The sequence below is a fragment of the Sus scrofa genome, chromosome 1 (assembly GCF_054392235.1).
Source record: "Sus scrofa isolate SSC_HxYL_T2T_F1_AM1 chromosome 1, Sscrofa_HxYL_maternal_Yorkshire_Landrace_v2.0, whole genome shotgun sequence".
NCBI classification, from domain to species: Eukaryota; Metazoa; Chordata; class Mammalia; order Artiodactyla; family Suidae; genus Sus; species Sus scrofa.
In genome coordinates, this window is record NC_139383.1 from 82,996,822 (window position 1) to 83,023,244 (window position 26,423).

The 26,423-nt window shown below is 38.7% G+C and overlaps 1 protein-coding gene across 3 annotated transcripts in view; it reads left to right on the forward strand.

Moving 5' to 3' along the window:
• Nucleotides 1–3,657: 3,657 nt before the first annotated feature.
• Nucleotides 3,658–26,423, forward strand: part of ME1 (malic enzyme 1) — a 190,397-nt gene continuing 167,631 nt past the window's right edge. For 2 of the 3 annotated variants that reach the window (XR_014836814.1, XR_014836813.1), the window contains exon 1: nt 3,658–4,295. Coding sequence is in view for 1 of the 3 variants with exons in the window: in NM_001444616.1 (NP_001431545.1) it covers nt 4,218–4,295 (78 nt within the window). In the remaining 2 variants the exon portion in view is untranslated. 3 annotated transcript variants of the gene reach the window in all.

The following is a 26,423-nucleotide window of genomic DNA, read 5'->3' on the forward strand; positions in this document are numbered from 1 at the left end:
GTATACATGTATACTCTGATCCAGAGTATACTAGTACCGAAGTAGGTGAAAAAAGCCAGCTTCTTTTTCCCACATGTAATTCAGCCAAACAAAATAATGCAAGCAGATTTTTCATGACATCATTTACAAATTATTAGCATGCTTAATGAAAACATTGTTCAGATATAAATGAACAGTTAAGATATAAACAACTTCTGCATGTTCTGGCTTAGTCTATGGCTTTATTCCAAGATTACCAAGTCACCATGCAGTATCTGTATTTTTATATATATTCATATATTTTTAATAATTGTCATACATAGTAAGAATAAGGTGGGATTACATTATTGCTAATAGTAGAGATAATGCTTTTAAGGGTTAATAAAGAGGAATATTGCTTTCTTCAAAAAAAAATGTGATGTACAGAGAGCTCTAGGCATTCTGTAGGGTCCCCTAGAGGATGAGACTTTGGCATAAACTTTTGCTTAAAGAATAAAATAAAGATACATCTCTTTAAAACATTCTAATGAAATGATTCATTTACCCATTTCACCTATTACTATAATATTTAAAAACCAATAACTTATAGCTTGGTTCATCAAAGATTCCTTCAAGCCAGGTAAAGCCAAGATATGTCACCCCAAAATATGTATTTTTGAAGACCAGAGGAATCTGCAAACAAACCTCATTCCATTAGTTTCTTCCCATGTATTTATCTTCCTACAGTTTGCTGTCCTTGGAAGCCAAAAACTGCTCTCCTTTGTCCTGTCATTTCTTTACAAACATTTTGTCCTTTATTGAAGATACTATATAAGACCTCAGTTCTAAGCTGAGGCTTTGAGCCACTCTTTGTTTTGGGTTTCTCCTGCTTGATGTGCACTGCAGGGGTTCATAAACGCTTTTTCTCTTAATATGTCTTTTTTTTTTTGGCCACCCCGTGGCAGATGGAATTCCCCAGGGCGGGGGATCAGATCCAAGCTGCAGTTGCAACCTACGCTGCAGCTGTGGCAATGCCATATGCTTTAACCCACTGTGCAGGGCCTGGGATTGAATCTGTGTCCTGGTGCTTAAAAGACACGGCCAATCATGTTGTGCCATAGTGGGACTCTAATATGTCATCATCTTAGAGCCTCAGCTGACAACTGAAGATGGGTAGAAAGTTTTGCCTCCCTCATTCAAGTTGTATATCCTCCCTGCAGTATGCAGGAAAAAGTTAACTCTCTCCGTGGCTGGCAATTACCCTGGGACTGGCCACCCCCAAGGATTCAGCTACCTATTGTTGATTCTGAACTTTTAGGGTCAGCCTCCCTGGTAGAATGTCTCCCCTCTAATATGTTGAACACTGGAATTTTTAAATAGAACCCCAAGATCTAGGCATTTTAAAAACTCTCAACTAAAAAAAAAAAAAAAAAATTAGAACTTATTTTACATAGCAGTAATTTTTTTTTTTATCTTTTTAGGACAATACCTGTGGCATATGGAAGTTCCCAGGCTAGGGGTCGACTTGGAGCTGTAGCTGCTGGCCTGCATCACAGCCACAGCAACACCAGATCCGAACCGCGTCTATGAACTATACCACAGCTCATGGCAACGCCGGATCCTTTAACTCATTGAGTGAGGCCAGGGATCAAACCTTCGTCCTCATGGATTCTAGCCAGATTTGTTTCCACTGAGCCACGACTAGAACTCCCACAGTAATGTGTTTTTGTGTGAAGAAACACAAAAGCATTTGCTTCATGTCACAACCCACCCTATAGCTATATCTTCTTTTCTACTGGATGATCTTTTTCCCATGAAAGTTACATTTGAAATGTTACATGTGTTATTAGATAGCTTCTAAATTTTCTCTACTTGAAAACTCAGTGACATTACATAGGAAGGCTACAATCATATTTAAATATGATTAGAGTTCATTGTACATTAAACCTGGGCAAGAAAAATCTGATTTTGACTTAATATTCTTACTGTGTAACAGAAAGTACAGATTCTAGTCCCTTAGTGAATCACCCCCATTCTTTATCAATTGTGTTGTAGACCTAATGAATGACTGTAGTTTCTCTTGAGGAAAATTATAGCAAAAGTGTTTTTTGAGTTTTTTTACATGTTTTCTGTTTTTGTTTTTTGGGTTTTTTTTTTTTTGCAATAAAACCTAAACTTACACACTTTTGAAAAGGATTGAAAAATTTAGTGTTCTAGCTAACTTTTACAGGGAAAGATAAGTTTATTCCAGTCCCCTTGGAACTGAATATGAATATATAGTACCGCACCCCCAGCTAGGCCAGATCCTATCTTTCAAGAGGATTGGAGATCTTTTCATGAGAAAAAGAAACACATGGAAGAGAGATGTGAATTTTACCTGCACTGGCAAAATCTTATAATCCTTCTGGAATGATGCTGAGGGGGAAAGGCCACACACTCTTTTGGGACTACTCCCTATATTTACATCAGCTTTTCTTTCTCCTAGTATTATAAGACAGCAATAGGAATAGATCAATAATATGTATAAATCGATGTAATAAGAGCTGTATTAAATAAAGTTCTGTTGTACTAACATTTTTGTTTCTTCTTCAGCATCGTGCATTTTATCTCCAGGCCTGTTGTTAAACTGGTTTTGTCTTGGATAAAACACTCTAATTGTAATGTGCCTCAGTTAATTCAAGAGAGTGAGTTTTGTAAAGTATCCCTTCCTCTCAGATATCCTTGGGTTAATTATTTATGGCTTATAGAATTCACAGTGAAAAGTGGTACTTAAATGCAAGAAATCTTTAAAGAACTCTGTGATGCAAATACAATAAACCTTTGTATTAATAGCTTAATACAATATATAAAAACAACAGATTCTAGATAATTTAAAGTCCAGGACTGAAAAGCTCCTGGATATAAGTATTGCCAAAAAGCAATACTGTAACAAATCTTTCTGATAAGGAAAAAAGACATAATTAGAAATAAAACCCTGTGGATAAAAGTAAATAAATAAAATACTGTGGCTGAATGTGTCAACACACTCAAAACATTCTATGCTTATGCACAGATAAAATCAAATAACCCCAAATGCTATCTTTTGTAATATTATTGGGTAGGAACAGGGCAGAAACTCTCGATCCTATGGACTGAAAAAGAAATTGGAGCACAGAAAGCTTTTAGTGTTTGTTGTGCCAGACACTGCTTTTGACTGTGATCTGACTACTCCAACATGCCTTGATAATTCAAGTATAAAGAATAACAATAGAATTCCAGCGCTGGGAGATTATTTATTCTGACCTTGTGTTTTATCTAAGAAGAAACCAAAGCCCTTAAAGATTGAGTTACCCCTCATGAATCAGAGAGGTTCTTAAACATCCTGGCTTCTGGAACTCTCCGGAACAATATATACAAGATAAATGGGACAGTTCATTGGCTCCTAACACTTGCACCTTGTCTTTTCTTCTAATGGCATTAAAATAAAAGCCCAGGGATGTTCCACAGAGACTCTGGTGGTTTCGGGGCCCGCACTCTCCACCCTTCCCTTTCTCCCAGTTCTACCAGAGCCTGGGCTTTCTGGGTCAAGGTTGGTTTCCAACAGCCCCCGGGCCTGGCTGGCATCCAGAATTGTGGATGGAGTGTTTCGGAGAGCCTATAGGAAGAGAGAAGTGAAGTCTGGTTTTCATCAAACAGCTGAGGCCTCCCGCAGACTGCCCCAAGTGCCCCTTGGTGCCTGAGCAGCTGTCCTCTCCGCCCGAAGCACTCGCTTCCCACGCTCTCTCCACCTCCCCGCGGGTGCGGCTGCGGGGCCATCCTGGCCAAGGGTGATGGTGCCCGCGGGTCGGGCGGGGGGACATGACCTTGCTCCCTACTTGGTTCTCTGAACCAAGGAGAGCACTGTGTGCACAACGCCGTGCCACGTTCCACGCAGGGATGGGCTGGGACAGTTGTGGCTGGAAAGCGATGGCGAGCAGGGACCCTAGGCATGAAAGGGAGCGGCGCCGCCAGGGCCTCGCGCTTCCTCCTCCTCCTCCTCGCTCGCCGCTCGCCTGATCTCCTGCCATGACTCAGCGCTTCTCGCAGGCTGCCCGGCTGGGACACCGGCTTCTGGCCGGCTCCTCCCGCCGCGTCCACCCCCTCTCGCCACCCACGCCCGCCCCCAGCCGCCGGCCCTTTCCCCGCGCCGCCGCCGCCGCCGCCGCCGCCGCAGTCAGCTCGGGCGCCCCGGCAGCATCCGACCGCTCAGCCCAGTGCCACCGCCCCAGCGCCAGCCCGCCATGGAGCCCCGAGCCCCCCGCCGCCGCCACACGCTCCAGCGCGGCTATGCCGTGACGCGGATCCCCCATCTCAACAAGGTATGCCCGCCAGCCCTCCTCGGTCACGGTCACTGGCCGGCCAGTCCGCGGTTGCCGGGCCGCCTCGCCCCTCCGACCCCACTCCTGGGACGCCGCCCGGCCAGCAACCCTGCTGAGCGGCTGGGGCCTCCGGGGCGCCCCCAGCCTCGGCTCGGGTCGGTACCTGGCAGTGTGATGGGAGGCGGTACTGTGGGTCCGCGCCTCGGCATCCTGCTTGGGGAAAGGAGGAGATGTAACTTGTTTAGGTACTTGGCTTCTCTTCTCCCAGACCGAGAGCCAAGCCAAGGTAAAGCAGTGGTCGCGGAGTGAGTTGAGTCCGTCTGTGAAGGTAGCAGGTGGGCTGCCAGCTCAGCCTCGATGTGCCACCCACGGACGGGGTCCGCTCAGAGTGGCGACGATTGGAGGCTGCTGTGGAGAGAAGTGGCTCCACTAGTCCAGACTGGACGAAAACGTGTTCTTAAGAGTCTGCAATTACTTGAACAACCTGGAAGTCAAGGCCTTCTTGTTTCTGCAGGGGCTTGAGACTAGGTGGTGGGTGGCTTCTGCCTCCGGCACCGCGTGGCCTGATGCAGAATCCCTGTCCCACCCAGCAGGACTGTGGGTAAAACCCTTCCAGGTGTTTTGAATCTGGTTTTCTAAACATTACTTTTTTTTTTTCAGACCTCTCCTCTTTTTGTTAAAAGGGGAATTAGGTGCAGGAGACCCTTTTTCAGATCCTCGTGCCATTCATTTTTCTTCCCTGGTAATGTAGTATAAACACCTGAGAGTGCTCGCAAATGAGTACACCTGGGAATTTATAAATTTGCTTATCTAGCTACTTAGCAGTCACACTTATTTTAGAGCCAGGCTTGTCTCTGGATCTCTGGATAGTTCTTTTTGTGTAAGGGTGTGCTTTTGATATTTCTTTTTTATTTAGTGCAAAGAAAATGCCATCAGTCGGTACAGAGGCTTGTTGAGTCATTTTGGGACTGTCTTTACTAGACATCTTTTTGCATCAAGAACTGAACCTCAGCCCCCCTCCGCATGTTGGCAGTGATTTGTTGATCATTATTAATGGCTTGAAGCCTTGTGATTCCTTTGATTTAATAAATTATAGCTATTGGGCATTCTTTTTGATTTTTGTGGTGACAAGCAACTTCTATTGATCTATGATTGTTTAGTATTATTTGTGGTCATAAAGCATCATGAAGTTTTATATATTTCCCGTTATTCCTTCGAATTGATTTTAATTGCTAGTTTGATTTTTCTTTTATTATTTTGCAGGCTGGGGCCTACTTTCAGTAGAAAGGGAGAATTTAATGTGACAAAACAATTTATGGCTTTCATGTGTAGCTGTAATTTATGACCAAATAATGGATTGCCACTTAAGAAGAATTGTGTGAGTGGTATAACCTGTTTGAATTTCCTCAATTTGGGGGAAAGCGTGTCTGTCTCAAGTGGGTAGATGGAATAGGCAATTCTTGAGCAAGAATAATTACACTTTTACTGTTTACATCAAGAGTTTATGGGGAGTTTCCGTTGTGGCGCAGCAGAAACGAATACAGCTAGTATCCATGAAGATGCAGGTTCGATCCCTGGCCTCCCTTAGTGGGTCGGGGATCAGGTCAGGTGTTGCTGTGAGCGGTGTGTAGGTTGCTGTGGCATAGATTGGCAGGTGCAGCTCCGATTCTGCCTCTAGCCTGAGATTTTGCATATGCCTCCAGTACAGCCCTAAAAGGCAAAAAAAAAAAAAAAAAAGGAACATATGATTTTGAAGTTCTTTCAACTCCTATTTACAAATAAGGATTAATATCTACTTAAGATTATTATTGTCACAGAGATCTTTCACCAAAGGTATTAAGATGCATCAGTGTTAAGAACACATTTTTTGAATGTGTAATTGAACTGTATTGTCTGCATAGTATCAAATTGGATTTAAAATCTAGGTCACCAGCTTTGGGTTGATTAATGAAATAAGTTTTACTCTTGTTCATTTCTAACACAGTTGGGTGGTACCTCACGGAACTAACAGAATATCATCACATGTATCATTGAAACTGTGGCTGTGGGATCTTCTTGATGGGCTTTGCTCTGAAGGCCTCTGGGCCTTTAAGTTTCCCAGGAATTTTTATTGATTCTTTGTGGTAACCTTGGCTGCAAAGAAATACTTGTAAATCTTACCCCCCAGCAAGTCACCTGGCCACACTAAGCCTTCTTCAGCTATAGTCACACAGATCTTCATCACCTCACCTTTAGGTAATTGCAGCAGTTTTTCTGGTTTTATTTTTAGTATTAGGGTCTGTCCTACATGTAGGTATTGAGAAATATCTTCATCAATTAGCACTTTCTTTTGTTACTCTTCTAAGTATTTTAAGTATGTTATTATTTGCTCTTCTGTTGAATGTAAAAGCAATCTGTCAGTTAGGTTTACATATCTTCTCCAGATTTATCTTGTTAGTTCCCCAACTGACCTTCCGTTTCAAATATATTTGCTGAATCTCAGAATACTGTCCTTTTTGTCTGTGTGTACTTCCTACAATTAAAATGCCATGAGTTGATTTCACCTTGCTCTTTGGATAAGACTTTCTTAATAACCTTAATCTTTTTATTATTACTTAATACCTCTGTTTTTTAAGCCTTCAGTTGTACCATGTCATTTGCTATTCAGTGCATTATATCTATTATTTTCTTATTTGATTTTGATTGTCATAGGGCAGGAATCATAATCCTCAGACAGAATTTTGCTCAGTAGACATTAAATAAATGTTTTTTGAATGAATTAAGGAGCCATGTTTAAAAACTTTTTTTTTTTGTCTTCCAAACAAAACTCAGCTTTTAAAGCAAGTAACTTTGTAGTTCCCATTGTGGCTCAGTGGTAATGGACCTGACTAGTATCCATGAGGACATGGGTTCAACCCCTGGCCTTGTAGTAGGTTAAGGGTCCAGCGTTGTGGTGAGCTGCAGTAAAAGTTACAGATGTGGCTTGGACCCTGAGTTGCTGTGGCTGTGGCCTAGGCAGGCAGCTGCAGCTCGAATTTGACCCCTATCCTTGGAACTTCCTATGCTATGGGTGTGACCCTAAAAAAAAAAAAAGACTAAATAAAGAAAGAAAGGGAGCTTTTAACTGATAGTGTAGGCATTATCCTAAGACATTTATCCTCTTTAATGTAATTTCTTGAAAGTAAATTCACATCCAAGTCTAAGGCTCAGTTGACTTCATATACCATTACATTGTGTAATGGAATGTAGTAAGAAAAGTTGAAATTTAGTTTAAGCCTGACCATCCCATGAAATTTTAATTATTTTCTGGGCAGCCTCTGGGAGGTGCTTAATCTTGGTGTCAACGTTAACAGAAGATGTGATCTGAATTTAAAAATAAGACATTTAAAAAAAGAGAAATAGAATCTTTCTTCATTGGTAAAAATTCATGTCTGGGGAGTTCCTGCTGTGGTGCAGCAGCTTAAGGACCCAGTGTTGCTGCAGCTGTGGCATAGGTCAAAGCTGTGCTTAGATTTGATCCCTGGCCTGGAAACTTCCATATCCCAAGGGGGTGGTGGAAAAAAAACTCATGTCTGGCTCTTACTCTTTGTATACTCAAGTATTCATCATTCCAGGTAAGATTTCATCATAGCATTTAGAGAAGTATTTCTGCCTCACACTTAGAAGATTCGGTTTCTTTCTGTTCACAGCCCAAACTATTTTTGAGGTGCTTATTTTTGCCTGCATTATGTGTGCTTATCTAATTCAGTATCAAGGATACTTTCTGATTTAGTTGAGTTGTGTTTCCTTTTTTTCCCCTCAAGACTGGTCAATAATAAACAGGAAAATAATGTTTCATAAATCACTCTTCAAAATTAAAATTCTACACACAGTAAAAATGATTACACTTTTTTTTTAATTTTTCAATTTATTGGTTAGCTTTATTCGTCTGTGCAATGGTAGAAAACACTAACTTCTATCATAGTTAACTTGTTTTTACATGGTTTCTCTATCTTTATGATTAAATGATAATGTGACCTACAAGTAAATGTCACAAAGATGTTTTAGGCATTTACGTGCAGTTCAAGATAGTGGTGGGTGTTTTATCTAAGTCAGTTTTGGTGAACTTGTTAACTTTTAAATCTGAAAAATGAGCTTCTGGGGCAAGTGCTTTTGTCGCTGTTTGTCTTGATATGTCAAGAACTTAATTAAATGTGTTGTAGGGGAAAAAAGCGAAATAAGGCTGATGACTATGAAGGAAAGTTACCTTAAACGTCCTCTCTTTCTTCACTGTAAACTGTACTAGAATGAATCATTCAGAAATTTTCACCTAGTACAGTTCTCTGAGGTTGCCTCGGCAATTTGAGAAGTGGTTTTTTTTTTTTTTTTTTTTCTTTTTAGGGCCGCACCCAAGGCATAAGGAGGTTCCCAGGCTAGGGGTCCGATTGGAGCTACAGCTGTCGGCCTACACCACAGCCACAGCGACCCAGGATTCCAGCCCCATCGGCGACCTACACCACAGCTCAGCTCATGGCAACACTAGATCCTTAACCTGCTGAGCGAGGCTAGGGATCAAACCTGCAACCTCATAGTTCCTAGTTGGATTTGTTTGTGCTGCACCATGACAGGAACTCCAGATATATTTTTATTTAAGGTGAAATCCTGATGATGTGAAGGCCATTTGTAATGAAGACGTATAGCTGTACACCTCCGTATTTGTCTACTTCTTTTGTAATATACGATAGCACAGAACCAAAAAATGTTTTGCTCTAATGAGTAGAAGGGTGAATTTGATTTGAGCACTGGTGATAGGAAGTACAGAGAATATTGCTGAGAGGAATAGGCCTGAGATTTTTCACTTCACGTTCTGATGTCCTAGCTTTTGAGTAAGTGTAGAAAATGCGAAATAATGGAATGAACTTTTAAGATTTTGTGTGCAGAGGAAATGAACCCAAGCCCCAATTCTTTGAATTGGCATTTGTGAGATTTCAAGGGGGATTTTCCTCAACTAGCTTCAGTTACTGTCCTTGTAAACTAGAATCACAAATTTATTTCTCTCTTTTAAAACTTAGCAAATATTCAGATATTTATTCTGAACCCACTGTATGCTCGGTGATATTCTGGGTGCAGGGGATATAGCAATGAATAAGATTCATACTTGAATGTACATTTCCATTGTAATATGATTTGCTTTACCTTTCCACTCAGATATTAAAGAGTACATACTAATTTTTTTTTTTTTTTTGTCGTTTTGCCATTTCTTGGGTTGCTCCCGTGGCATATGAAGGTTCCCAGGCTAGGGGTCGAATTGGAGCTGTAGCTGCCAGCCTACACCACAGCCACAGCAACACGGGATCTGAGCCGCGTCTGCAACCTACACCACAGCTCATGGCAATGCCAGATCATTAACCCACTGAGCAAGGGCAGGCATCGAACCCACAGCCTCATGGTTCCTAGTCGGATTCATTAACCACTGTGCCATGACAGGAACTCCTCTGAGTTATACATTATAAAAAGTTTTTTAAATTACTGCAACTAATTATTGATATATAATAGTACTTTTATATAGTCACAACTCTGTGCCAGAACAATTATAGAGTACTTCTTTTCTTCAGGGGATACTCTTTACTCCCTTCACCCTTGACTTTGATTTAATAAAACAAACATGGTTGTGTTAATTTATGAATTTCTTAGTAAAAAACGAAAATATATTCTTCTCTCTGGGAGAGACAGATTTACATTTTACTCTGAGCTTGATTGATATCATATGACCTTTGCAATCTTTCATATAGCTCTTTCACAAAATGCCAGATGTAGGTTAAAGAATGTCTTTGTGAAGAAAAAGAACAAGGAAGGCTTTTTGCCTCTCAGTATGCAACGTGTGTAAAGGTTTGGAAGTATGAAAGAACATGGCTTATTGAGAAAGGTAGAGGTGTGCCCTGGGTAGTTAAAATTGTTGGGATAAGAACAGTGAAATGCAAAGATATTAAATTTAAGAGTTCCAGTGGTGTGAAACCAGACTTTAATGTGTTTGACTTTGAAAGTAATCATTTACTCAGACAAAACAAGTATTTGGACTCTTTTCCAATGGTTTTCAAAAGTGACATGACCAAATACTGTTCCAGACTTCAGGTGGCCTGATTTGGCCTATTCATTACATCATCATTTATTTTATGGTCCTGAGCCAACTCAGTGAACTTGTTGGCAGTGTATGAATCCAGAACTGATCATCAGACATGTTACAATTCAGTGGAAAATAATTTGGGAATGTTTCTAATCTAAATTATTAAGAAAATTTCTTAGACATGGGGCCTAAATGTAAAGAGTGGTTGTTTGTATTCTTGAAGTGCTATTTAAAACACTTTATGACTTATGTATTAATTTTTGCCTGTCTTCAGCTTAATATGTGTAGTATAGTGCACTTTAAAATGAGTGATGAATGAATTTAGAGAATTTGAAACATCAGTATTTTTCATCAGGCCCTCAGTATCTGAGTTAGCCATCAACCAAACCACTTTCAGATACTTGAGGGCTTTGTGATTAGAGAGAGAAAAGAGACACTGTACCTTTAAATTTATGTAGTTTAATTGGTACTTTGGGAAGTCAATATAGTAATTGATAGCATTCTCCAAAAACATGAAAACATAACCCTTAGAGCTTTTATACTCCTAAACGCACCTCAGACCTACAACACTAACATTCTTTTTTCATTCAGATAATGCTTGGGGTTCCCGCTGTGGTGCAGTGGGTTAAGGATCCAATGTTGCCATAGCTGTGATGTTGGTTGCAGCTGCAGCTCAGATTCCATCCCTGGCCTGGAAACTTCCATGTGCCAAGGGTGTGACCTAAAAACAGGAAAAAAAAAAAAAAAGTCAGGTCATTGTTGAGTGACAACTTCAGCAAAAGTACTGAATGTTCATAGGAATGTCCATGATTCCAGTGTGAGTTTCCCTAGGGTAACTCAGGGAAATGAATTAAATTCTAAACTGTCTTGCTAAGGCCTGGAGATACGGAGATGAAAGAGTCCTAAAACTCCATTATCTTATTAGGGCTAGACCCCTTAAGTTCTCAGTATACTAAAGTACATTTAAAATATTTATTCAGAGTCCTCTAAGATATTTTCAACCTTTTAAATTATGACAGAGTATACGTATACATATGCGTGTATAAACATATTGTTATGGGCTGAATTATGTCCTCTGCAAAATCATGTGTTGAAGTTCTAACCCCCAGTCTCTCTGAATTACCCATGTTTGGAAATAAGGTTTTTAAAGAGGTAAGTTAAAATCAGATCTTGACTAGTGTTCTTGTAAGAAGAGATCAGGACACATACATGTGGGAAAGTCAGTGTGAAAATGATGGGAGAAGATAGCCACCTATAAGTCAATGAGAGAAGCCTCAGAATGTAAGCAGCCCTTTTGGACAGACATATTGATCTTGAACTTCTAGCCTCTAGAATTGTGAGAAAATAAATTTCTGTTGTTTTAGCCACCCAGTCTGGTACTTCACTATGGCAGCTTTAGCAAACTAACACATTTATGTAATTGAAACAAAAATTTCATAATACAGTACTTTCCCTTGCTATAGTAGCATCCCATTTCAGTTAAAAAATGTTTTTTTATGATTCACTAACAAATCACAATCTATTTAATCCATTTTAAAATCTAAGTTTTAAAATAATTCTGCTCTATGACTTAAGTAGTGCATTCATGTACCTAGAAGTATTATTCAAGAGTAACTTTCTTTTCTGTGTCTTAGCATTGCATATTGGTTTGAGTTTGCCTTGGCAGTACTGGAACAACCTCCTTTTGTTTATCCATCTACATGTCTGAATTGAGGTATTTTTTATCTTGAAACTATGAGAATGTTATTGTTGTTATTAATAGTGGCAGATTTGGCAAGTCAGCAAAACCATAGGTCCTTACTTATGTACCCAGAGTCAAAAATCAATTGAAATGTGGTTAATGAGCATTTTTGCGGGGTTTTTTATTTTTTTACCTATTTAAAATCTTGCATATGTTTAATTTTTATATGTGTAAACTATAACCTAATGACAGAATTGAGAACAAATTGGTCATTATCAATAATATGAATGAAAATTAACTCATCTATTAATAAAATCATTTCCAGATTGTTTAACAAAGAACAAGCAAACTATGCTGCTTGTGAGAGACATTGAAAATAAAATGTTGCAAGAAGCTAAAAATAAAAATATGAGAAAATGCAAACAACAAGAAATCAGGGATATCCTGACATCAGACAATGTCGAAAAGCATTAAGTGAGACAAAATACACTTTATAATACTGAAAGGTACAAGTCTTAATGAAGTTATGAATATAATGAAAATTTGCACTCCAAATAATAAAGCAACTACCTTTATAAAAAGAAACGCTATAGGACATGCAGAGAAATAAAAAACACACACTAATACTAGAAAATTTTAATCTCTCTTAGGATAGGACACATCATAGAGAAAAAACTTTCTATGAAGTAATTTCTTTCATAAATATCTCAGGAAATTTATGTTTTTCCAAATTGTGAGAAAATTTGGTAGAGAAATTGGAAAAATGAGAAGGCTTAATAAATAACAGAGAAATTACTGATTTTAACGATTTAATGACATAAGTGAAAAGGAAGAACTGGAAATGGTGACTTGTAGAGTCAGAGGTTAAGGTTGACATTTCCATGATCCTCACAGGAACATGTAGGTAAGAAACAGTAATGATCTAATCAGTCAGTTTTGCTTCTGGCCATTGCCAGTTTCTGACAATATCTGCCTTTTAATTTCTGTGTTTAGACCATTTACACTTAACGTAATTATTAATGTTTGGATTTCTGACTACCATTTTATTATGAGGTATCTATTTGTTCCCTCTGTTTTTTTTTATTCTTCTGTTTCTCTTTGCCTGCCTTGTGTATTGTTTGAATATTTTTATTATTCCTTTTTAATTTCTCTTTTGAGATTTTGACAATATCTTTTTGTATCATCTTTTTTATTAGTTGCTCCAGGAGTTATGATGTACATAACTTTTCACAATCTATTTAAAATGAACATTTTGCCTCTTCAATTGGAATGTAGAAATCTAACCATCTTAGAGTTCCCACTACTTTCCTCTGTTATGTCACAGTTGTTTTATATATATTATATCCACTGACATGTATTACGTAATATTTTAAAAATTAAGATCTAATCGACATATGGCATTATATTCATTTCAGGTATGCAACCTAAGGATTTGTTTTGGTTTTTTTTTTTTTTTTTTTTTTTTTTTTTGGTCTTTTTAGGGCCACACCCATGGCGTATGGAGGTTCCCAGGCTAGGGGTCTAATCAGAGCTGTAGCCGCTGGCCTACACCACAGACACAGGCGGGATCTGAGCTGTGTCTGTGATCTATACCACAGCTCATGGCAATGCCAGATCCTTAACCCACTGAGCAAGGCCAGGGATTGAACCCACAACCTCATGGTTCCTAGTAGGATTCGTTAAGCACTGAGCCATGATGGGAGCTCCAAGGATTTGATATTTATATGTATCGTGCAATGATCACCAAAATATAGGTCTAGTTAACATTAATCATCATACATAGTTGCACATTTTTTTTTCTTGTGACGAGAACCTTCAAGATTTACTCTTAGCAACCTAATATGTAGTACATTGACTATAGTCACCATGCTGTACATTACATCCCCATGAGTTATTTTATCACTTGAAATTTGTGCCTTTTTAATCACCATCTCTCATTTTACCCACTCCTCACTCCTTACCTCTGGCATCCACCAATGCTAATCTCTGTATCTATGAGTATCTATGAGCTCGTTTTTTTTTGTTTTTGTTTTTTGTTTTTTCTGATTCCCCATGTGAGATCATATAGTACTTATTTATCTTTTTCTGTCTGACTTATTTCACTTAATACAATGCCCTCAAGGTCCAGCCAGTTTATTGTAAATGGCAAGTCTTTCCATGGCCGAATGATATTCCTTTGTATTTATTTACACCACATTTCCTTTACCATTCATCCATTGATGGACACTTAGGTTGTTTCCATATCTTGGCTATTGTAAGTAATGCTACAGTGAACATGGGTGCATATGTCCTTTTTTAAAAAGAAAGTTTTAATTTTAGTTGATTCACAATGTTCTGTCAATTTCTGCTGCATAGCAAAGTGACCCAGTTATACATGTATATACATTCTTTTTCTCGTATTATCTTCCATCACAAATGATTGGCTCTAGTTCTCAGTGCCATACAGCAGGACCTTATTGTTTATTCACTCCAGATGCAATAGTTTGCATCTGTTAATCCCAGTCTCCCAGTGCATCCCACTCCCTCCTCCTCCACCTTGGCAACCACAAATCTGTTCTCCATGTCCATGAGTTTCTTTTCTGTAGACAGGTTCATTTGTGCCATATATTAGATTCCCATAGATAGTAAATGCTCAATGGAGAAAAGCTGAAATCCTTCCTGCTAAAATCTGGAGCAAAACAAGGATGCCCACTCTCACCACTTTTATTCAACATAGTATTAGCAGTCCTAGCCATAGCAATTAGTGTTTTGTGTTCTTCAGATAAATACTAAGAAGTGGAATTGCTGACTCATATGGTAGTTCTACTTTTAATTTTTTGAGGAACTGCCATATTATTTTCCATATTGCTATACTAATTTCACTCCTACTAATACAGCAGGAGGGTTCCCTTTTCTCCACATCCTTAACAACACTTGTTATTTCTTTCCTTTTTGATGGCAACCATTCTGACAAGGTATGATTTGATATCTCGTTAGGGTTTTGATTTGCATTTCCCTAATGATTGGTTATTTTGAACATCTTTTCACATGTATGTTGCCGTATGTATGTCTTCTTTGGATAAACGTCTATTCAGATCTTCTGCCTGTTGTAAAAAATTGAACTGTTTGGTATTTTGCTAGTGAGGTGTATAAAATTTTTTTTGATGTGATATTTTAATGTAATGTTTATAACTTTTTTTTTAAGGCTGCACCTGTAGCATATGGAAGTTCCCAGGCCAGGGGTCAAAATGGAGTTGCAGCTACCAATCTATTCCATGGCAACACAAGATCCAAGCCTCATCTTCGACCTACACTGCAGCTCATGACAATGCTGGATCCTCAACCCACTAAACAAGGCCAGGGATCGAACCTGCATCCACATGGATATTAGGATATTACAACTGAGTCACAACAGGAATTCCTATAAATTTTCATTTTAACCGTTATATACATTTTAAAGAATTTAAGAGGGAATGTATAATCTATTATAGTTACCCAGATATTTACCATTTCTGTTACTTTTCTTTCATTCCTGATGCTTCAGGTTTTCCTCTGGTATCATTTCCCTTCCACCTGAAGGATGTTCTTTAGTGTTTCTTTTAGAGCATTTTGCTTGAGACCAGTTATTTTCCTTTTCCTTCATCTGAGAATGTCTTTCTTTTTCATTTCTGAAGGATATTTTCACCAGATAGAATTCTAGGTAGACATTTCTTTTCCCTTAACATTTTAAAAATGTCATCTTGGCTTCCCTTGTTTCTGATGAGAAATCTGCAGTCATTTGAATTATTATATGTATGTAATATGTCATTTTTCTCTGGCTCTTTTACAGACGTTTTCTTTATTTTTAATTTTCAGCAGAACATAGTTTTTCTGGGTGTGGATTTCTTTGAGGTTATCTTCTTGGGACTTGCTGAGCTTCTTTAATTTGTCAGTTTATGTCATTTTTAGCCATTTATTTCTCTAAATATTTTTTCTTTTTCCTCCTCTTTTGAGATTCTGTTGGTAAAATAATTAGGCCTTTCAGTATTGTCCCACAGGTCCCTGAGGCTCTGACTTTATTTTTTTGGTCTTTTTCTTTTTTCTCTTTGCTTTTCAGTTGGTTAAGTTCTAATTATCTATTTTTAACTATTTGCTCTTGTATCTCTATTCTGTCCTTGAGCCCATTTAATGAACACTTTAGGAATTCCCATTGTGGCTCAGTGGTTAACTAATCCAACCAGGAACCATGAGGTTGCGAGTTCGATCCCTGACCTTGCTCAGTGGGTTAAGGATCCGGCGTTGCTGTGAGCTGTGATGTAGGTTGCAGACGCGGCTCGGATCCTGAGTTGCTGTGGCTCTGGTGTAGGTCGGCGGCTACAGCTCTGATTAGACCCCTAGCCTGGGAACCTCCATATGCTTCAGGAGCAGCCCTAGAAAAGACAAAACAACAACAAAAAAAACACACTTTACTTCAGTCACTGTATTTTTCAGTTCTAAAATTTACTTTTGGTTCTTTATAGCTTTTATTTCTTGGTCAAGACTTTCTACTTTTCACTTCATTTCTCGACCTTACGGTTTGCAGCATAGTTACAATAACTGATTGTAAATCTTTATCTGATAACTTCATTTTATACGTCATCTCAAGATTGGTGTTTGTTGATTTTTTTTCCCCTTTTAGTGATAACATTTTCCCGTTTCTTTGTATGCTGAGTAATTTTTTCATGTGTTCTGGATATGTGCATATTAAGAGATTAGGTTTTGGTTACATCCTCAGGGAAATACTGTTCTTTTTCATTTTTGCAGCCACTCGACCCGGTTAGGTCAGTTTGAAAGTTGGACTCCCCTTCGATGGGTGGTGGTTCCAGTATCAGTTATGTTTTCAGAGCCTGTTTTGTAGTGCTGTTTGGACCTGTTCATCATGTGTACCACCCAGTGGCCAGTGTGGGATCTATGCAGTGGTTAACTCCACAGTTTAAGATATGATCTATACATACACAGCCCAGAAGTGTATGTGTGTTAGGCTGTTTAAGATCAGATCTATAAATACACAGCTCAGAAGTGAACCCAGCAATTTATATGCAACTTTATGAGATTCCTTCCTTTCTCCCTCCCTCCCTTCCTTCTTTCCTGCTGCACCTGAGGCATATGGAAGTTCCTGGGCCAGGGATGGAATCTGAGCCACAGCTGCAACCTACAACACAACTGTGTCAATGCCAGATCCTTTAACTGACTGAACCCACACCTCTGCAACAACCCAAGCCTTTGAGATGAGTGAGATTCTTAACCCACTGCACCACAGCAAACTCCGGAGATTGCTTTCTTGAGTTCCCTTTTTCCTGTGATTTTTCTGATACTTTTTATTTTCTTGAGGTCCCCTCTTTCCAGCCCATTAGGCAGAAAAGTGGGCCTTTAGTTTCCCCGTTCTATGTACTTCTTCCAGCTGTATCGGCATCTGGGGCCAAGTTGGTGGAAGACAGAGAAAAATGACACCTGCAGTGGCCATGCTCCTGCCACCCACTGCGTGATTGCCTGGGTATTGGGACTGGAGAGAATGGAAAATAATAGTGAATTTCCCTCCTCTGTGACCTTTCAAAGAGTACCCTTTTCTGATTCTTAGATCAGAAAGAGAAGTCTACCCTTGCCGCTCTGTATGAACTCAGTTGCACTTTTGGCTTTTGTGCTCCTTTTCGAGTCAAGGCTAGTTGGTTACAGAGGGGGGGTTAAAAACAAATAAAAAAGCCAGGTCATATTGAAGGGCAAAACTCCAGGTTAATTAATTAACTCCATTAATGGTTTGATGTTACCTTGGATTCTGGTCTTCTTCCCCCCATTCTTCTGCTGTCATTTACGTTTCAGAAACTTCAGATGGCTGCTCAGTGCCTTCTGTGCAAGGTCTCTTGTTGGATTTAGTGGGAGAGACCAGAAAAAGTATGCTTACACCATCTTGCACAGAATCGGAACCCTCAGATTGTTATTTTAAAGGGGTGAATGTGTGAAACTAAGTCTAACTTTTTCAAGTTTCAGATGAAAAAAAAAATCAGGGGATAAGCTTTCAAACGTATATTCACATTTTTGCCCATTTTACTGGGGACGTATTTGCTATAGCTGAATAACTTTTAGTAGTAAAAGTTAGTCCATGTGAAATTGTTTATAGAAGAACTCTGCATAACTGTTTTGTGGCATATGGAAGTTCCCAGGCTAGGAGTTGAATTAGAGCTACATCTGCCAGCCTATACCATAGCCACAGCAATGAAGCATCCAAGCTGTGTCTGTGACCTACCCCACAGACACTCCAAATCCTTTACCCACTGAGTGAGGCCAGGGATCAAACCCGTGTCCTCGTGGATCCTAGTTGGGTTTATTACCACTGAGCCATGAGGGGAATGACTCTACATAACTTCTATATAAAGTTTGATAGGAAAATTTCTATATTCTAAACATTTAGAAAGGCGATTTTTTTTTTGACATCCATATATAGTACTTCACTCCTGTTCCTCTTCATTTTATAGTGGAGAAAATACTACAGAAATTACAAGGCTCAAAGTTCTTGGTGGAGGTATGTTATGAGTCTTATGCTGGTTTGTATTATAGCTTCATCTTTCAACATAGTTGCTCATAGGACCTGGAGTATAGTTAAGTATTTCATTTTAAAAAGTATGAAGGAATAAGTAAGGGATAATTCTTGAAGTGATTCTTATAGCTCTGTTCTACCTTTCTGACGTGACCATAACCTCTCTGTCAGTCATATGACACTTTGGGGGATGAATATGCTGTTGGGTGTATGGGTTGTAGAATCTCTTTCCTTTAGTGGGTGTAAGGATGACCAGTGTATCATTTAGAATTAGACTTTGTATGTAAAATAAACAAAACACAACAGAACTGCAGCAACTCAAGATCTAGCTTATTTCTTTTTTATGCCTGAAGGAAATTAGAGGTAGACAGTCTAGGGCTCTTGGGTGTGTCCATAGGGTCATCAGGAACATTGCCACTTCACTGCCTTTTAGTACACTTCATGGGAGTTCCCATTGTGGCTTGGTGGGTTAAGAACCCATTGTAATCTCTGTGAAGATGTGGGTTCGATCCCTGGCCTTGCTCAGTGGGTTAAGGATCTGGTGTTGCTGTGAACTGTGGTGTAGGTCACAGATGTGGCTTGGATCTGGCTTTGCTGTGGCTGTCGTGTAGGCCAGCAGCTGCAGCTCTGATTCAAGCCCTAGCCCAGAAATTCTATGTGCTGCAAGTGCAGCCATTAAAAAAACAACAATAAAACAACAACAACAAAAAAACACTTCATGGTCCTGCTGACTATAGGCTTATGGACATCATATACTCTCTCCAAGCTGGCCACCGGAAGAAATAAGAGAATCCCAAGAAGACCTGCTTTCCAGTGGAGTCAGCTCTCTTTCAGGAGCCTTCTCCACATCCCCACACAACACTTCTGCTTCCATGTCATTGTTTGGAACTTAGCCACTTGACCACATCCAAGTCCAGGGGAATCTGGGATTGTCGTCTTTTATCTGATGCATTACCGCCCATTGTAGCATTAGGATTTTCTTGCTGGGCAGGAAAAGGAGAGTAAATGTTGCAGTAGGTAGTTAGCAGTCTGCCATAGCCAGAGCTGCCAGAAACATAAAGATCTCACCCCCAGCTTTTCATCTGGTCAACCCCTCCTCTTCTGTTCACCCTTCACATCTCATTTGAACCTCACTGCTCAGTGAGCTCTTCCTTTTTAAGCCTCTAAATTAAGTTAGATCTTAAGTTTTCCAACTTTTTTTTTATCTGTACTTATCACACTGTTATTTTATAGTTATTTGTATAGCTATTTGTATAATATTCTGTTAAACTCTCTAGACTGTAAACTTCCTGAAGTTTTGGACCATGTTCGACATGTCATTGCTCCATTGGTTTAATGACTGTAATCATTGTAAGCATTCACTCAAGAAATATTTGTTGAAAAGTCTTTGGTGAGTTTGATGATTAATTTTGTGTTAACTTGACTGGGCCACTGCTCAAATGTTATGTGGTCTGTCTGGGAGGGTGCCTCTGGATGAGATCCATATAAGAATTGGGAGACAGAGTAAAGCAGACTTCCCTCCCTAGTGTGGATGGGACTTGTCCAATCAGTAGAAGGCCTGGATAGAACAAAAAGGCTGACCCTCCCATGAGTAAGAGGCAACCCCTCTTACAGGCTTGGACATCAAGTTTTATTTTTTTTTCCCTGCCCTTGGACTTGAACTAAATCTTTGGTTCTTCCTGGGTCTTGAACCCACTGACCTTCATAGTAGAACTGTAGTCTCAACACTTGTGGTCTCTCAGGCTTTTGGACTTGGGCTAAAATCACATTATGGGCTCTCTGAGTCTCCAGCCTACTGACTTCAGATCTAGGGACTTGTCGGCTTCCATTATTGCATGATCCAATTCCTCAGTCAGTTTCTTTGTATGTATGATGTACATGCATACCCCCACTGGTTCCGTTTTTGTGGAGAACTCTGGTCAATACAGTGCGCTTCGCAGTCTTCCATAAGGTAACTGTAAGAAGAGACAAAATACTTCTGAAAATCTTAGCTGTGGATCTGAAGTAAGAAAGCCCTCTGGTGGTGTTTCTGGGAATATCATGTTGATAATATGAAGTCAGTGTCCCTTAGGAAACTGAAGCATGGTTCTCTGCAACTGTTCCTAACATATTTTTTGCCAAAGTCCCGTTTGGAAATTTGATGAAGTCTGTGACTCCTCAAAACAATGGTTTAAGGAGATAGAATACATACAGAGTTACAAAAGGAACCAATTATAATGAAATAGAAATATCAAAATATTAAAAAGATAAGTGTGTGATGTTGCAAGATATATTCCTCTTTATTAAAGACTTAAATGGCAAGATATTATATTTAAATATGGGCAATTTAACCTTAAATTTTATTTTTTAAAGAGATCTGTATGAAGGTCATCAACATGACTAGTCTGTATGCCTGTTTGGGGTGGGGGGGTTGTTGTTATTGTTTTTGTTTGTTGTTGTTTCTGAGGGCCACAACCGTGGCAGATAGAAGTTTCGAGGCTAGGAGTCAAATCAGAGCTGCAGGTGCTGGCGTACACCACAGCCACAGCAACGCCAGATCTGAGCCGTGTCTGTGACCTACACCACAGCTCATGGCAATGCCGGATCCTTAACTCACTGAGTGAGGCCACTGATTGAACCTGCATCCTCGTGGATGCTAATCAGATTCGTTTCCACTGAGCCATAATGGGAACTCCCTTTTGATGTTGTTCAACAACTGTATTTTGCATCTAAAACTACCAGAATTTCAAAGTAATTGTAAACAGAAATGACACTTCAAGATATATGCTACAGATGTAATGCCATATACAGGTACTTGTTATTTCTATATATGGCAGAGTCACAGGAACTACTACTAATATTTTTCTTCTTTATTACCTTCTTTTATAACGGATGGAAAAATGAAGTTTCATAGTTAGTGAGAAAAGATGTCCACATTGAAAGACTCCTGAATTATACCCACTGATTCCTGAGAGTTTTTGATTAGATCCATAGACCTTAGGCTCAGAACCTTTGGCAGGGAGCTAAATTGGACCATCACGAAAAGTACTGACAGCGTCTCTAAAAAACTGATTCTTCAATTCAGGATTTTTCTGACAATACTAAGAATGTGAAGAATAAAGGTCAGTATTTGCTTAGCTCTTGCATATTTGTGATTTTGTTTTAAAAGTCATTATTGGTAACACAAGCATTTTTTATGATACTGTATAATTTACAGAGGATACAAAAATATCTGGTCTCATTTTATCCCCTTAACAACCAAATGAGTCACACCTAACATACACATATGCTATGCTTGTTTGATTACTCTAAATCAGTATATGCAAAAGTTGAGGAGTGTTTCCTAAACACTTTAAGTACCTTTTCAAAATCATAGTGTTAATATCGGCTTGTGAATCAGACTTGGGTCTAAATCCAAATAGTATGTCTTTAGACTTATGTTGCCATGAATTCATGTTTGCTGGTAGATTATGTGTGTAAATTTAAAGTATATGGACTTATGCAAACTATGATAGACCAAATGTACCTTCTAAAGTAGGACAACTGCTGCAACACAGAATCTTCTAGCCCCAAATGTCACTAATGCTGATGTTGAGAAACCCTCGCTTAGATGAAGGTACTTTAAAAAAATCACCACCAGCTCTGACCCTTAGGCTGATATGTAGACATGTCTTTTTGTGAAACCAAGTTGACCTTGAATGCCTGGCTCAAAGTCAGTTTGAAAAGCTCTTACTAGTGGATTCATTTAATTAAATAATCTAATGTGTGTATGGAAAGCTCAATTATTGTTTGGGAGATTTCAAATCATGAGCAATCTTTGTATTACTGCATATATTAAAAAAATCTTAGTTTGAATTTGAATTAAGTGGGATAGTTATTCAAAACAGAACCACAGTAGAACTGAACAACATGAAACTGAAACATTATTTTGGATCCATATATTTATTTATCCATTTGTTTATTTAAAATTGATGGAGGAGCTCCCATTGTGGCTCAGAGGTTTAAGGACCCAACCTAATGTCTGTGAGGATGTGGGCTCAATCCCTGACCTCACTCAGTGGGTTAAGGATCTGGTATTGCTACAAGCTATGGCATATGTTGAAGATGCAGCTTGGATCTGGTATTGCTGTGGCTATGGGATGGGCCCACAGCTGCAGCTTTGATTTGACCCCTAGCTTGCGAACTTGCATATGCCACAGGTGTAGCCCTAGAAAATACATACATACATAGAATTGATGGAGTTGCTACTCCATCCTGACATTGGATTTGGTGCTGTCATACAAATATGAATAGCATAGTGTCTGTCCTTCAAAAGCATCTAGACCTGTGGATAAAATAGCTGTTAAACAGAAATAGTGAAATATTGGAAGTTCCACAATAAAAGTATGATATTGTGGGAAAACATTGGAGGACATCTCACTAATCCAGAAAAAAGGAGGACATGCCTTTTTGATGGAGGTTACCACTCAGATATAGGCAAGGGATATTTACAAATGCATGTGTAAAATTTTTTTTTTTTTGGCCACAGAACAGGACATGGAAGTTCCTGGGCCAGGAACTGAACTTGTGCCAGAGTAGTGATCTGAGCCATAGGAATGACAACACGGGATCCTTAATCAGCTAGGCCACCAGGGAACTCCAAGTTCATGTGTAATTTAATTGGTAACTCAATGTGTTGAATTGCTGTTGAATTTTCATACTCTGTTGGTTCTGCTTGTACCTCAAAAAGTTCCCAAATCAAACAAAGGTACAATAGACAATTATCTTGTAACCCTGATCATTCTGCTTCACCATCTGAGTAATGACTATATGTACTGTCATAAGCATATTTAGAGGGTTTTTTCTCAGTCACACATATAGTATTTATTTATTTTTTTTAAATAGTGTCAATATGCATGTGATTATTAGAGACTCTCTGGCAACTGGTGTTACCTATTTGGCTTGGATTATTTATATGCATTTCAATTGGAAACCTTCAATTTAGTTTTATCATTTGATACATTGGTAGTTTCAATACTTTACTAAGAATTACCAGTCTAATCAAGTATTAACAGGTACTTTTCTCTACTGGTTTGGTGACTTTGTGAAACTGGCTTTAAAACCTTTGGGAGAATAGCATTGCATCTTGCTGAAAGGAGTTTGAAACTTTAATTAATGATTTTGAGTTATGTTTGGAAAATGTAGTGTTGGTGTTGATAACATTTTCAGTATTATAGGGAATTTATAAAGATCTGACTTTTAAGTAAGAAATAATTAAATCTCTCATCTGATATTTTAAAAAGTACATTTGCTCTTTCTTTAAAAAAATTAAGCAAACATCAGTTAAACTACAGTATAGTTATGCTTGCTTATATCCTATAATACCTAGAGGAAATAAACTTTAGGTGTTATAAAGTTATGATACTTGGCTATAAGTTTTAGTGTTTCTAGGGCCAAGTGTATTCTAGATATAGTTTTAGAATCATTAAGTATACCAATTTAAATTCTTTATATCAGAAATGAGTAAAAATTAATTGCTGTGTAATAAAACCAAATATTTTTTCTTAAAGAAGCTGTTAATATATTATTGGGTTTTTTTTAAAAAAAATTTAAGGCCATACCCATGGCCTATGGAAGTTCCCAGGCTAAGGACCAAATCCAAGCCACAGCTACGGCAATGCCAGATCCTTAACCCACTGCATCAGGCTGGAAATTGAACCCATGCTGCCACAGAAACCATGCCGGATCCTTACGTTGCTGTGCCACAGAGAGGACTCCATATTGTTAGCTTTTAAATAATTAATTTTTCTACTTCTTAAAGGAGAATATCACTAGAGAATTTGGTTGCACAGCTGAATGCATTCAAAATAATCATTTTATATGATTATTTTTCTGATATAAACTTTACCGTGGAAATCTATATCCCATCTGGCTGATGGGTTTTGGAAATGATGAGATTGCATGCCACCAGGAGAATTCTAAAAGTTATTATCTATGTTGTCAATTAGAAAGAAAAAAAATAAAAGACCAATTTTTAGCACTCTGGAAGATTTGGAGAAAAAAATGTGTCCAGGGCAAATTAGTACCACTTTTCATTCTATAGGTATGAAATATGCACAGACATTATGTTAATACCTTTGAACATATGTATTTATTTGTTTGTTTATTTATTTTTGCTTTTAAGGGCCTCACCTGTGGCATATGGAGGTTCCCAGGCTAGGGGTCAAATTGGAGCTACAGCTGCCAGCCTATACCACAGCCATAGCAACACCAGATCCAAGCCATGTCTGCGACCTACATAACAGCTCACGGCAATGCCGGATCCTTAACCCACTGAGTGAGGCTAGGGATTGAACCCGCATCCTCATGGATCCTAGTCGAGTTCATTAAATGCTGAGCCACCAAAGGAACTCTCATGAACTTATTATATTTAAAACTAAAACTCAATTTGGTCTCTTTATTTCAGAATAATAAATCATCAAAATACAAATGAACCTCCTTTTGTATTCTTTCCATATAAATAGTTTCTCCCCCAAATTACTATTGAAATTAATCCTAAAACCTTTTTGATAGGAAAGAATACCTTTTAGGATAGATATGCCATATTATCCATAATGTCACATTTGTCGAATCTGTATGTAGTTCGTTTGCGATCATAAATTGTGAAAACAATTTGGTAAGGAACTCAAAGGCAAATTGGATTTAGAAAGAGGTATTTTAGAATTTGGAGTGTGAAATATGTGGATAATTTGCTAAGCAAACTTATAGTCATCTCAGTTATAATCTTTTCAAGTAAGGTGCAGATTAGCTACTGAATTGACTTTTTAGAGACTGATAAAATTTAGCATCGTGAAATTCACTCTTTTTGGTGTACACTTCTGTTAGTTTTGACAAGTGTGCACTGCTCCATCACCACAATCAAGAAAAGTTCCATCACCTCGAAAAAAGTTCCTTTGTGCTGCCCCTTTGTATTCATCTCTTCTCTCCACTCCCCAGGCCCTAAGAACTACTGATTTTTTCAATCCTTGTAATTTTGCCTTTTCCAAAAAGTCAAATAAATGAAATCATTTCAGTGCGAAGACTTTTGAGGCTGGCCTCTTTCGTTACATACTGCATTTGAGGTTCATCTCTGTTTCTTGTTTCAGTAGTTTATTTCTTTTTACTATTGAGTAAATTTCTTCTTTTTTTTGGCTATACCCATGGCATGCAAAAGTTTCCAGGCCAGGGATTGAACCCTGCACCACAGCAGTGACAATACCAGATCCTTAACCCACTGCATCACTAGGGAACTCCCTTTGAGTAATATTCTTACAAACCAATGTGGCTTAGTTGTTTCAAGTTTTTTGCGATTATTACTTTCTCCTTTCTTTTGCCTTTTTAAACCTTCCTTCTTCACTTTTCTGCTTTGTCTACTCCAAAACACATAACAGTAATCGTATAGTTATAGCAAAGCATTAATTAATGATTTATTAATGATTAATGTGTTCATCCAACACTTTTTTGTCAATTGCCTACAAAGTGGTAGGTATTATTCTGGACATACAAACACCTTTTAGTGTGAATTATGGCTTCAAACATTAAAATCAATGAATTCGGAGTTCCTGTCATGGCTTAGCAGAAATGAATCTGATGAGAATCCATAAGAACGCAGGTTTGATCACTGGCCTCGCTCAGTGGGTTAAGGATCCGGAGTTGCTGTGAACTGTGGTATAGATGGAAGATGTGGCTCAGATCCTACGTTGCTGTGAACTGTGGTATAGATGGAAGATGTGGCTCAGATCCTACGTTGCTGTGGCTGTGGTGTAGGCCCGCAGCTATAGCTCCAATTTGAGCCCTACCTTGAGAACCTCTATATACCACGGGTGCAGCCCTAAAAAA